Below are 14,412 nucleotides of genomic sequence, written 5' to 3'. Positions count from 1 at the left end.
CTAAGGATATAAGCGCAGTGTGAAAATAACCTGTAATAAAATAAGGAAAAATACTTTTCTTTTTCTCTTTCATGTACTTATGTTCCAGTTTTTTTAAAGAGCTTTTTTTCTAATCATGGCACCTTTTTCTGTCATTTCTCTCTTGTTTTCATAGTTACTTTCATTTTCTCACTACCTACTTCTTTCATAACCTGACATACTGTTTCACCCCGTTATTCCACTTAACAAGTGTTTTAAATTTTTATTTTTTTTAATTTTTAAAAATTTTTGGCTGCATTGGGTCTTCGTTGCTGTGTGCCGGCTTTCTCTAGTTGCGGAGAGCGGGGGCTACTCTTCGTTGCGGTGCGTGGGCTTCTCATTGCGGTGGCTTCTCTTGTTTCGGAGCACAGGCTCTAGGCACGCGGGCTTCAGTAGTTGTGGCACACGGGCTCAGTAGTTGTGGTGCATGGGCTTAGTTGCTCCGCGGCATGTGGGATCTTCCCGGACCAGGGCCCGAACCTGTGTCCCCTGCATTGGCAGGCGGATTCTTAACCACTGCGCCACCAGGGAAGTCCCTGAACGGTGTTTTTATTGGAAGGAATTTACAGATTATCTGATCAAAACCCCTCATTTTTAATATAAGGAATGCTCAGAAGCTTTAAGAAGCTTGGATAAAGCAGAAACAGCAAGGACTTAGTACACAGGCTGCCATTTACCATTCTCTGCCCAAGGCAGACATTGATAATTGATTTTGTAGATTGTCATTCCCTGTGAGTCTTAAGAGTCCTTTTCAGTAGAGCTCTGTTTGCAGCCAATGTCAGTCACTTGGCTTGATATGAGATCTGAAATCTTTGTCATCTCTGTACCATAATCACATATAAGACCTTGAACACTTAACCAAAAACATTAAATCAAAAGCAGTCACAGGCTTCCCTGGTGGCACAGTGGTTGAGAATCTGCCTGCCAATGCTGGGGACATGGGTTCGATCCCTGGTCTAGGAAGATCCCACATGCCTCACAGCAACTAAGCCCGTGAGCCACAACTACTGAGCCTGCATGCCACAACTACTGAAGCCTGCGCGCCTAGAGCCTGTGCTCCACAATGAGAAGCCACCACAGTGAGAAGCCCGCGCACTGCAACAAAGAGTGGCCTCTGCTCGCCGCAACTAGAGAAAGCCCGCACGCAGCAGCAAAGACCCAACACAGCCAAAAAAAAACAAAAAAAAACAAAAAAACACAGTCACAAGGTGTCATGTTTGGAAACCAGATGGGTAGAATAAGCAGTAAAAGGAAGAAAGTAAAAGCTTCCCAGTATTGAGCTGGGGCTTAGAGTGTGAATAGAATTTAAATAGGCAAAGAGTAAGGAGGAGAGAATTCTTTGAGGGGAAACCACGTGAGCAAAGGCATGGACTGCCCAGAGCCAAGCATGTAACAGTTTGGCTAAAGATGCTTCAGATTAGGAAGCAGTGGGAAAGATGTTGGAAAGATTGAGGTCAGTTGTAGGTGATCTTAAGGGCTCAGATAAGAAACTAAGATTTTATCCTATGGATTAAAATCATGAAAATTTGAGCAAAGGGAAGATTTGACAAAACCATCATTTTAAGCATACTAATTCATCAATAATATGCAGGAAGGATTGACAGGGAGAATAATAACACCTGTTAAGAAGCAATTCTGTTTCCAGCCTGAGGATGTTGGAGTTTGTATACTAAGGGAGTACCAATGGGAAACGAGAGAGAGAAACTATCAAATATGTAGTTTTTTAAAAAAGACATACAATTTGATGACCAATTGTTGTGCTGAGGATAGTGGAGGAAGAGAAAAATAAAAGGAGTCAAAGATTTCTCTGAGGTGTTACACTTTGGTGAATTTAGTACCTTTGAACTAAATAAAGAAGTCAGGAGGAAAAGCAGCTAGTTTTGGAGGAAAGGTAATCCCCATTTAGGTATGTCTGATTGGAATAGTTCTGGCATATTTTTTATCATGCAAGGAAAATGAAACGACTTCATTTTTTTCTGCCTTGGAACTATCTTAATTTGCTGTAAATATCAGGAATGTCTATGTGGTTTTGCAGTTCAGCATTGACATCACACATCAAGCTCTGTGAAGTTACCGCTCTGGTCATTTGGGTGATTTCTTGATATTCTAGGCTTTTTGAATCTGATTATTTAGCGAGTTGGTGTCCTTTTTTCTTTCTATACAAAATTTTTTTGGTTTTGTTCCCCTTATATTTGTGGCTTACATTTCTTTGGCCTTATTGAGCTGTGCTTATTTTATCATTAAGGAGGTTAAATGTGGCGTATAAAACAAGACTTCCACAGAGTCTCTTGCTTTGTTTTCAAAGGATGCAAGATGTTGTAAACCGACTGTCCAAGTTACTGAAACCTGGCGGGATGCTGTTATTTCGGGACTATGGAAGATATGATAAGACTCAACTTCGTTTTAAAAGGGGTAATGGTATATTCAGTTTGGAGTTATTTTCTTGTGTTTTAAAGAATGCTGTGTTTACATTTCATGTCAGTTTTGTTGTTGGTGGTGGTGGTGGTTTTCTTAAGAAATACTAAGTTTCTCTTGTCACACTTTTTTTTTTTTTTTAGGACATTGTTTATCTGAAAACTTTTATGTTCGAGGAGATGGTACCAGAGCATATTTCTTTACAAAAGGTATGCTTATCTATAAGAGAAAATAATTAGCTGTTAAAAACTTTCCTTGGGTATTATTTGCAGGGAGAAACTCAAAAGCTCTCAAAATGAGGCTTCAAGAGTTGAATAAACATTAGATGTCTTTACACCTTAGTGATTATAACTGTTCTATGTAAAAGCTTGAAAATGAGCTTTTTGCCTTTTAATCTTTTTCCAATTTAAAGAATCACTTGTTTCATCCTCATACCCTAACGAAGTTTCCATTTCGGAGGTACTGTTAGCCCAGATATGATAAAATTGATGACATGCCACAGCCAAAAGAGGGAATGTGATTTTAAGAGTCCATAGAAAATTACTTATCTCTTGTCAGTTTCTCATTTTAAAAAAGCATTTAAGATGAATCCTGCATTCAAGGACTTTCCCCAAACTTATGTGAATACTTTCACAATGTGCCATTTGGGGTCTCTGCAAACCAACAAAAACTCAGATCTGGGCACCTTTCAAAATATTGAAAGCTGCAACCGATAGTGTTGTATATCTGTTACACCTGCTGTGTTCAACTATTTATACTTGGTGTGTTTGTGTGAAATAGAAGAAACGCACTTGGTGTCATGGGTTTCCTTCACCAATTCGTACTAGAGAATGTTTCTTGGTATAAATGAAAATTCAGATGGTCATTCATTCCATTAATGTTCCATTGTTCCTGACTGCCCCTCCCCCCAGGTCACATATCATACATTTGACTGCCATTCTTGTCTCACAGGGGAAGTCCACGATATGTTCTGCAAGGCTGGGTTAAATGAGAAGCAAAATCTGGTCGATCGTCGCTTACAAGTTAATAGGAAAAAAAAAGTGAAAATGCACCGAGTGTGGGTTCAAGGAAAGTTCCAGAAACCATTACCCTTCACTCAAAAAAGCTCCAAATTGGTATTTTCACTCTTTTCTCATGGCTGAACTATGTATCATGTTAAGGTACAAACCAGAGGATTACACTATTCAAAGTCTTCTGTAAATCTTTCATTTTTGAAAAGACAGAAGAAGAGAATTTGTATATCCTGCTGTTTACCATGGGTGGGCTCTTTTGTGCATTTTATGCACATGTAAGTGATTTGGAAGAGAGCACAATATTCTGTGTTTTCAAAACTTAATATGCTAAAGCTTGTTTGGATTTATTACACCTTAACCATTTTGTTTGTTCTTTGAGCTTTATAAGCATTTAGATGATTCTGAGAAGCGGAAACCTGCCATTTTTTAGAAGTGAAAAAAACCCATCTACTTTATTTATACATTAGTTGAACACAGTTGAACCCTCCTCCACTGTTAACTGATAGCAGAGAGGCAGCTCACCTTGTTTCCAAGGAAAGTCACAAGACCAAGACAAAAGTATATATTTTTTTGTTTTGTCGTTGTTCGTCCCAAAACTTTTTTTTTCTTTAATTCACAGACTAATATCTGAAGCAGAATTTTAGTTTCTCTTTCCTTTCCTAAAATTGGGGAAGTATGGCCAATGCTAATATTATTTTCAGGCTATTCTTAGGTGTATAAGTTGGAAGCCTTCTTTAAGACAACCGTCATACCCAAGAAAATTCTTAAATCGTAGCAATTAAAAATTTATTTATGGGCTTCCCTGGTGGCGCAGTGGTTGAGAGTCTGCCTGCCGATGCAGGGGATGCGGGTTCGTGCCGGGTCTGGGAGGATCCCACATGCCACGGAGCGGCTGGGCCCGTGAGCCATGGCCGCTGAGCCTGCGCAAAAAAAAAAAAAAAAAAAAAAAAAAAAAAAAATTTATTTACTACCTTGCCTCAAAAAAGACATAAATTGGCTTGCAAATTGCACTTGGTAAAAATGGAGTTTCTAATACTGGTCTGTCATTCATTATACAACATATACTGAGTACTTACGTTGTGCTGAATTATATGGAATAATACAATAAATAAAGACCCAGCTCTGTCTTCTGAGAGGCTCTAGCTGGCAAAGCAAACTGTGTGCATCCCAAGCCTCTAAATCATGATCTAAGATAATATGTGAGCAAGTACTCAAATAGGGAGCTTATCAGCTAGCTGATATGCTTGATTATGAGCCACAGAAATCTGGAAGACATGGACAATCTCTTGAAAGGACCACCATCAGAATGATCAGTTCCAACTATTTTTCCTTTTTGAACTCACTTAAAATTCAACTTCCTGGAAGAATATGATTGGTCTAGTTTGGATCATGGATTCATCTTTTGACAGACTGGGGCAGGACAGGTTATTTGATGGCACAACCAGACTATATGGAATGGAGGCAAGTTCCTCAAAGGAAAATCAAGACACTGTTATCAAAAAAGAGGGGAGGGTTGCTGCCCAGTCACAGACATGGTATGGTGGTAGCAGTAGTAATAATGGTTCTGAAGAGAGAGAAAGATCAGCTGTGGGATGGAAGGGAAAGAATCAGGGTTCTGGGAGGAGGTAGGTCTCAGGCTAGTCCTAGAACATATGCTCTCAGAAGATGGTGAGAAGACAGGTATGTTTGGTGGGGATATTCATGATTCAGAATAGTGGAGAAAAGATGGGGAGGGCGTCAGCTTATAGACAGCCTTGAATAGAGGATGCATTGGGTTCTAGTCTCTGGACTAGAGCCATCCAAGGTTGGTTTATTTCTTTTTTATCCTAGCCATGGTGTGTTATAAATATATTTAGAGAGATTGATTGAGGAGTCGTCAATAGAATGGAATGCAGTGAGGTCAGAGATCAGGGCAAGGAAAACCACGAAGGTTTTTGCATACATTTGCCTTGATAACAGGTCCTCAGAAGTACAATATCAAGGTTTCTGTTTAAACATGCAGTAAATGTAAAAGTCAACATTTGCCTGAGACTCTTAACTCAGTTGTTTTCCTAATTAAAGTGTATATTTAAAAGCCAAACTAGTAACGAAAGTATTACGTACAGCAAGGGCAGTTAGATAAGTTAATGTTGCTATGGGAACCCCAGCAGATCTTCTTGTGTCTCAATTTAAAAATCATGGTCCAAGGTGGTTTTAAAAACAACAGAAGGTAAAATTATTCCCACATTCTCATACATGTAAATTGTACTGTCTCTCTCTGTCCTAAATAGCAGATTCAAGCCAGCTTCTTGACTGGCACAGTAAAATTCTGCTCCGTGTCTTTCTATAATGTATTACAGCATGTAGTTAACCTTTAGAAACTTCAAAAATACATCAACCAAATTTGGACTGTGAGACACAAACTGGGCTCTTTTGGGCTCTGTCTAGCATAGACCTCCTATTCCACATGGCTGCTCAATGGGCCATTTCTATCAGTGTCTTCTACTTGTCTGGTCAGTCTTTCTCTCCCTTAGCCTACCTGAATCAACCTCCTACTTAGAGTTTGCTGCCAGACAAAATGTAGATTTTTTTGGCAGAGGAAAAAAAAGAGAAAGACCTGATTTGGAATATTGCCTATAGATATTAAGAAATCATGAAATGTTGCAAATGTATCTGCTTGGGTATTAGTTTAAAATATTTGATAACTGCATGAAATTCTCATTTTTTCCCTCAAATCCATGGAGCTAGGACTAGTTAGGCAGAGTTTGATATTTAAAAATTCATCTGCTGGGCTTCCCTGGTGGCGCAGTGGTTGGGAGTCCGCCTGCCGATGCAGGGGACGCGGGTTCGTGCCCCGGTCCGGGAAGATCCCACATGCCGCGGAGCGGCTGGGCCCGTGAGCCATGGCCGCTGAGCCTGCGCGTCCGGAGCCTGTGCTCCGCAAAGGGAGAGGCCACAACAGTGAGAGGCCCGCGTACAGCAAAAAAAAAAAAAAAAAAAAAAAATTCATCTGCTGAGGGAGCTGAATTTCAAAAGGACTATTTTCTTTCTAACAGAAAAAGATGTGTTCCTTTATTTTATAATACAGAAAATGAAATATACTATATTAAAAATGCACCCTCTGTTTTCCTCCATTTATAAAAATTCACTTTTGAGCATTTTCCAATTGTAAAAATTCTCACACACATGAAGTACTGTTTCATAAGGTTGTGAGAAAGTCAAGGTAACGGTTTCTGTTATTAAAGGTTTTGCATTTCGGTATGACACATTTGTCGTATTGAAACACCCAGTTAATGTTGACTTCTGAGAACTTATTTGCTTTGCTTGTCTCAGTTCCATATGCGTTGTCTCTAAATTATGAACACATCGAGGTTTCTACCATCATGCAGTCTAAATCGTTGCTATACTCATTTGTACGTGAAAATTATTCACCCGTATGCGAAGAGCAGCCCTCCGGGGCATCAAGACCATGTAAACCGTTCAACATCAGGTAACTTAAATTCTTGCCCCCAGACTCCTATGCTATATTCCTCTGGTTTTCCAACTCATCAAAGCCAATTTCTGAAACCAGAATATATCACGCATTATTACTTCTAATTGGTTTTAATGTTTGTTATGCTCCTCACAGTGCAGATAACTTCACATTTGCATCATTAATAGGCCTTTTTCTGAGCCTCTGCTTCTTCTGCTTTCTGCCTCTGTTAGTCATCAGTAGATGTGTTGGTGTGGGTATTCGCCTCCCCTCCTTGTGAAAAGTGCATTGTTAAATCTAAAGCACTGAATATATGTGAGGTATTGTTATTAATAACAGCATTTACAATCTACAAAGCAGCATACAGAGTACTCCAGCAGCAGAAACTTTTTCAGTGGTTTTATGAGACCTTGTGAGAAAGACAGTAAAATGCATGGAAAAATATTGCCTGCAAGTCAGACAGGAAGCATGGGTCCTAGTTCCTGTTGAACCGCTTAGCTGCTCTTAATGTACCTCTGAGTGCTAAGTCTTTCATATACCACATTATTCCTTCATTTAATTCTCAAACTCCTATGAATTAGTTTTTATTGTAACCATTTAACAGATAAGACTGGAGCTCTGAGGTATTGGGTAATTTGCCTAGGATGTCACCGCGAGTCAGTGGTAGAAACACAATTTGGGCCCAGAAGTGTCTGATTCCAAAACCTCTAGTCTCATCAGTACACTTTTAATTGATAGACTCAAATGCTGTTCGGGAAAGCTGCTGGAGAAGAAAAAGAGCTCCTGAATCAAGCGGAGAATTATAGCAACGGGTGGGAGTTTGGATCAGACGATCTTCAAGGAGACAGCTCATTCTAGATCCAGTGATTCTATGAAATAAGTAGGTAGTACTTATCCACAGTTACAAACTGGGAAGGAAGAGAAGGAAAGGAACGGAGAGGAATGACAAAGCAAAAGCTTGCAGTCAGCTCTTTTCAGCATTCTGCATATGTTTACTTCTGCTCTCGTCCCACCCCCTTGGGGCTTCAGCCTTCCACTTAGCTCCCCTGTGAGCACACAGAGCACCCATCACTTGCATACTCCTCACTTAAAGAAAATAAATCATTCTGTACTGCAAGGGGGTAGGGGGAACCCTCAAAGGGATCAGCTCCAGCGTTATCTAAAATATGTGGTCAGGGAGTGTCAATAGTAAAATGAGTGAAAACATCTTTGTTTAAAACATTGTATGTACAATAATGCCAATTCAAGCATGACATGTTGAGCATTTCTTGGAATATGGCTTGGGATTTGAGAGGCACAAAGTTACCTGCAGGTTGGCTTTGGTGTGGTTATAAATATAAATAGAAGTAAAATAACAGTTGCATCTTCATGTATAATGAATATATACTGTGGCCTCAAAGCTGCAGAGGAGAGTGGATGCCAAAATCTGTCTTTCATTAACATATGCCTTAAATGACAGGGAAGAGGTGTTAAGACAAAATTACTTTTTCCTCTGCGTATGAGTCAGCAACATGCAGTAACAAGCAAGTAATAATAGTTCTGCGTGTGAGTCCCTACAGAGGGTAAGAAAAACAGCATCAAATTGAAAATGCAAGTTCACCTGCCAGAGGGGCCCAGGTGGCGGTAGAGCACAGCTCCCTTGAGCACCATCCTGAAGTGTCTCAGGGCACAATGACCCCAACTCTGGCAAGCCAGGTTGGCATGATCTGCATGGAGCACATTAAAACCTCCAGATGGTCAAAGACAGCTCACCCTCAGCTGCTCCCGGAGCTCATCAAAAGCAAGCTACAAGGCACCACCACTGTCCAAGAGTTTAAAACAGCTGCTTTGGATTCTACAGTGCATGTGGTTTCACAACCACTTAACCTTTAGTCAGGAACAGCTATAGGCAGGTGAATGGATAAATACATGCTAACATTACATAAGGAGAAAAAAATAATATTTAGGAGCACATGGATTTCAAGAAGTCACAAATAGCGTTTAGTTAGCTGTGTCCTTGGCATCCCAGTGATTTTTGTCTGTATCTTTGATTTTCTCCAGCAGATAGGCACTACGTAGAGCCTGGACTCCAGAAAATATATGCTTTTCTGTCAGGTGTTAACTACTTAATTAGGTGAGCTGTTCATTGCCTCCTAAAAAGCCCCGAACATCTCTCCTACTTGGGCTGGTGGGGTTTAGTCCAGGAAAACTATGAGTTTTGTTATCCTTACACAAATTCTTTGGCGGTGTTTTCAACCCATTGCTCCTTTATGTGACACTTCCTAGTTCATTGCAGAAAAAGAAATTAGTTTTTTTCTTACTTAATCTTTATATATCAGTTGTTGGTTGTTTCAAAAAACTTTGGGGAAGGGCAGTCACCCTTCAAGTCTTTAAGCCTTTCTCATTGAGAAAAAACTCTAAAACTGTGTAACTTCCTAAAATTAATGATGCGATGCTGTTGAGCCTCTTGCATTAGTTTGTTGATGGTTTGGTTTTTTTTAATGCTGCGTACTTAACACAAGGAACACTATGCAATTGCTGCCTCATTTCTCTCACCTCCTGCCTTTTGAGAGTAACGTCTTTCTCCTGAGGCTGTCCTGCTGAACAGGCGTGATAGGTGTCTATACATTTTTAGTTACGCCGCACTCCCTCAGGTGAGCTGGAACAGCGTCCCCCTAAGCAGCATTTGGAACTTGCACTGAAAGAGAATTGCTGAAATTGCCAATGTCACATGCCGCATTGAAGCAAGGAAATTTCTGCCTCTAAGGATAATAGCTTTTCTCCTTGCTCATACGTCTTCCCTTCACAGCCCTCATTTATTTTAATGTATATATTCCACTTTGACTCTCTGGAAGATGTTTTTAAAGGTTTTTTTAAAAAATCCAAATGAAAGATGAAATTCAGGATCCAGAAAAGCATTTACTCTGTTTATCCTCTCCATGAATGTATTCTTAATCAACCAGTCTTTCTGAGCATCTCTTCATTTGCTGCTTTGTTTTTCGTAATAGAATACTTGGGCTCTGGAGATTAGTGAGACAAAGACAAAGCTTCATTATAACCATCCTTGTTTTACTCCCTTGTCTTATAGGCTTTCTCTTCCTAACTCACTCTCCAGGTGCTTCTTTCTCTTGCCAAATGGCGCAAGGAAATACTTTTGCAGATCTTTTGTTTACTTTAGAAAAAAACACTGATCCAGCCTTTCCCATTCCGGAGTGCTGCTCATTTCCTGACTGGCCTTTAAAGTTTGGCTCGGTAGCAACTTGGGGATTTGTTTTCTACCCAGAGTGAAAGGAGCTGGGTGCCCAGCAGCCCCATGCTGGAATTAGAATTAAATTCTGCTCATTCCCTGGATAAGCAAGCTGATGCTTTCCTTGTAGGTTTTTTTCCCCCCATTCCGCAAAGCTTTAATGTTTAGTCGTTTAGCTTTAGCTTTTTAAAGAACATTTTAATAGGGTTGTCTCTCCTCCAAGTGCATGCAGAAGCTGATCATGGGCACAGGGAAACTCTTAAGAATAAAGAATTCCCTGTTTGCTGGTTTTTACCTACAATGAAAACGATGTACAACACACGCAGTGCTTACCCCTACTGCAGTTCCATTGCCAGTTGCCTGGCCTGGAACAGGAGGAACTATAACACCCAAGGAATTTGGCTTGAGCTACCTCACTTTCTAAGTCCCCAAGACTGCCAAGTTAATGAAGCTTTGGTTATTACTCAGTTGAACATTTTCTGACTTCATGTAAGCTTTATAAATCTCGTGCTTTCTTCTCTTTGGCATGTTTACATTAAATTTTATTCTAGTTATTCAACTTTATCTATACTATAGTTATGTTTATATATGAATGTAAGTTACTCTTGATTCATCCTGCCTTGGGGTATTTATTAATAGTTTGTTATGAAGTGTCAGTAACTTTCCGAGGAGAGTGGCTTTCTAAACCTGGAGCCTATATTTTTATATATTAATGCATTCTTTACATTAAAAGATGTTTAATGTAAAAGGATAGTTGAATGATAAAAATAGAAAACCTTGACTGACAAAGGTCTTAACTACATCGGGGTGGGCGTTGTCTTTAAGGACTTAATCTATAATATAAAATAATATGGCAAATAAAATACCATGTGGGGGGGAGTTACAGACAAAGTTATTGGCATAGACAAGGTCCATTTGAGGAAGTGTACCATGTCAATATGATGACAACAGAATCTAGGGTCAGTCGTTCCTCTAAAGCTCAGCCAGACACATACAAACAGTCACCATTAGGAAAGGCTACCAGCAGAAGCATCTGGCACACTGGCCTAGAGAAAGTAGGCAGTGTTCACAGGCAGAATAGCCAAATACTGTTCCAGTGACCCAAAGGAAAATGCGAGGTCAGAGAAGTTTGTAGCAAGAGTGACTTGAAATTGAACCTCAGAGAACTAGATTGTAAGCTTAAATGCCTCCTAGCCTGTCTCAGGAAGAACCAAAGAAAGAGACTTCACTGAGCCTTGGGAATAGGAAGGCTGCAGAGGCCATGAGCTCTTTTTCTGTTTACCTGAATTATATCACAGAAATAGCCATTAAGACATTTTGTTCTTGATACTTTTTTTTGGTACTTTTTATTTTTATTTTTATTTTTTTTTTTTATCTTTGGCTGTGTTGGGTCTTCGTTGCTGTGCGCAGGCTTTGTCTGGTTGCGGCGAGTGGGAGCTACTCTTCGTTGCGGACACGGGCTTCTCATTGCGGTGGCTTCTCTTGTTGTGGAGCACGGGCTCTAGGCGTGCGGACTTCAGTAGTTGTGGCACGCAAGCTCAGTAGTTGTGGCTCGCGGGCTGTAAAGCGCAGGCTCAGTAGTTATGGCGCACAGGCTTAGTTGCTCTGCGGCATGTGGGATCTTCCCGGACCAGGGCTCAAACCCATGTCCCCTGCATTGGCAGGCGGATTCTTAACCACTGCGCCACCAGGGAAGCCCCTTTGAAAAAAAAGAGCAAAGCCCCTTTGCTCTTTTTAGAAGAACAAAGACTTGCCTTTATCTGATTCTTACTTTTGATTCCAGAGCCCTTGTGTTTGTTTTCCATCATGACATGTCACAAAGTATGACTTTATTGATGTTCATAAACCTGGAAAGATGGGGTGCAGCTTTAGGATAAACACACCCAGAGAGGTGCAGGAAGAAGGGGACACTGGCCAAGCCAAGATCGTCCTCATTTCCCAGTGTGACAGAGGAAGGTCTAGCTCCTACTTTGCACAAGGGAACAGATTAGGTATCAATATAATAGTTACCAAGTGATTAAGATCTGCTGACCCTCTGCAAGGAAATAAATGGAGGGCAAGTAAAGAACACAGGCCAGAATAGCCTATGAGACAATAACATGATATGCAGTCACCACCATCTGGTGAGGTTTGAGAAGCCCCCCAAAGTATTATTCCTGTGTTCCCTGCCCACATTTTAAACCAACTGAGAGACTGAGGTGCCAACAGATGAAGATTAAAACATGAGCTTAATTACTGATGTAGCTGGTACAGGAGAGAATGGCTCAGGGTGCATGGAAACAGTTGCCCCCCAGTACTGAACCCCAGAATCAAGACCCACAGCTGGACAGGCACGAGACTTTACCCATGGGGGGTCTGCCCCTGTAGAGCCTTTTACAGAGTAGCTGGCTTCCAAGAGAGAGTGAAAAAGGACTAGGTTAAACATGCCTATTTCATTTCCCAAATTCACTTTTTAGCTAAGTCACTTCATCTCTCCCAGGAATGAGGAAGACAAGACTGAAGAGACCAGTTGCTGTCCCTCCACATGGCGAGAAACAACAGGAGTGGGAATTACCTATACGTTTTGTAAGTGCTGGGTAAAGCATACCCCACATCTACCGAGACTAGAGCAATGTGCAGGGGACTCTATTTTGTCCTTTTGTCACTTGCTGAGTCATCTGCTCAGCATTTACCTGTAAGCTTGTGGCAGCTTACCTGGTCTGTAAGCATCTGCCTTAGTGATGGGTGGAATCCGCAGGGTATGCACTGACACTTGTATGTGGTTAGAATACCGGGGACTGCAAACAGAATGAATTTCCAAAGTTATAACCAGTGACTTATTCTAGGAACCCTACTACACTTAAACCTTTACTAGATTGCTAAATAAATGGCCGGGAGGTCTAGCAACTTTGCCAAGCACCGCTTCTACATTGACTCACTGTACACCAGCACTTCTCAAACTATCCGAGGTGAAGGACCAGTAGTTGCTTTTTGTTTTGTTTTACCCGTTTCCAACCTGTCACAGACCAGTACTTTTGTAAAACACAATAAAGATGAATTAGTAGGAAAAAAAAAAAGATATACTCCAGTTTCTGGCATTGTTTCCTGGTCTCTGCCCTCTCCCCACAATCTCTCCATATTACTGCCCTGTCAGCCAGTGCTTACCAGCTACATGTCAGGCATTGCTCTAGGTTTTGGGAATGAAGGGTTGAACAGGAAAAAGGAAAGACAGACAAGCCCAAGATTTTTACTAGATTCATCAGTTATAAACTTACTCGGTCTCTCTGCTCACCCTGTCACAGATTGGGAATGAAACAGTTCCCAGACCAGCACCCAGTCACAACCCACCCCTTGAGCTGCACTGCTCTAAACCACAGGGAGACTAAAAATCCATGTCACAGGGCTTCCCTGGTGTTGCAGTGGTTGAGAGTCCGTCTGCCGATGCAGGGGACGCGGGTTCGTGCCCCGGTCCGGGAAGATCCCACATGCCCCGGAGCGGCTGGGCCCGTGAGCCATGGCCGCTGAGCCTGCGCGTCCGGAGCCTGTGCTCCGCAACGGGAGAGGCCACAACAGTGAGAGGCCCGCGTACCACAAAAAAAAAAAAAAAAAAAAAAAAAAAAATCCATGTCACAGTATTTGTCCAGCTTTGCCTCCTGAACCCTGTTGTCTCTCTTCACCTCAGAGTGTACAATGCCAGGGCCTGTGCTCTTGCACCTAGAAATGCTTGGTCCAGGTGTTCAGTGCTTTTCGCTGCTACTCTTTTCATACAATTGCCTGTGTTAAGTACACAAAACCACACCTCAGCACCCAGCTGTCACCAGGATTCCTGGTGGTTATTGTTCCTTTTATTTGTTCACTTTTTAAAATTTTGACTTTTTGTGAATATGTGAATCAGTGCAAAATAGTTTCTATGCCAATGTAAAATGGAAAGGGAGATGATTCGGTTCTTTTGTTGAAGTCAAAACTTGTAATTTTTTCCCCCACTCAATAGTGTTTAAATGCTGGATTGATGCCAGACTCAAAGAACGTGGAGAACTTGGGGAAAGGCCAGAGACAGATAAACGATTAGTAATAGTTTGTTATAAGGGCCATGATTAGAGGCTGAAGAAAATGTGTTTATTAACCCTAGAAGAAGAGCATGCTAGAACATGAGAATGATAGCTCCCAGGTAGAAACAGGTTAAAAGGGTTCTCAGAGAAGAAACATGGGGCCCATTTGGATATAAATCCTAGCTTCATTCCTGCTTGTTGTGTAACCTTAAACAAGACACGTAACATCTCTGAGCCTCAGTAATTGGAGATGATATTGCT

At 41.1% G+C, this 14,412-nt stretch overlaps 1 protein-coding gene across 5 annotated transcripts in view; it reads left to right on the top strand.

The window, feature by feature from the left end:
- The window catches only part of METTL8 (methyltransferase 8, tRNA N3-cytidine), a 93,434-nt gene extending 79,238 nt beyond the window's left edge, over positions 1–14,196 (top strand). For 2 of the 5 annotated variants that reach the window (XM_007110501.4, XM_007110500.4), the window contains 4 exons: positions 2,324–2,430; positions 2,577–2,642; positions 3,385–3,548; positions 12,580–14,196. In XM_007110501.4, coding sequence (XP_007110563.1) covers positions 2,324–2,430; positions 2,577–2,642; positions 3,385–3,548; positions 12,580–12,801 — 559 coding nt within the window. In that variant the 3' untranslated portion in view covers positions 12,802–14,196. Of the gene's footprint in view, positions 1–2,323; positions 2,431–2,576; positions 2,643–3,384; positions 4,317–12,579 lie in introns of those variants that run through there. The other 3 variants (XR_003676867.1, XM_007110504.3, XM_028478987.2) reach the window with 3 other exon arrangements.
- Positions 14,197–14,412: the final 216 nt, after the last annotated feature.

This window comes from Physeter macrocephalus, chromosome 2, assembly GCF_002837175.3.
Source record: "Physeter macrocephalus isolate SW-GA chromosome 2, ASM283717v5, whole genome shotgun sequence".
Classification (NCBI taxonomy): domain Eukaryota; kingdom Metazoa; phylum Chordata; class Mammalia; order Artiodactyla; family Physeteridae; genus Physeter; species Physeter macrocephalus.
The sequence above is the reverse complement of the archived record's forward strand: the minus strand, read 5'-3'. Positions and strand labels throughout refer to the sequence as shown.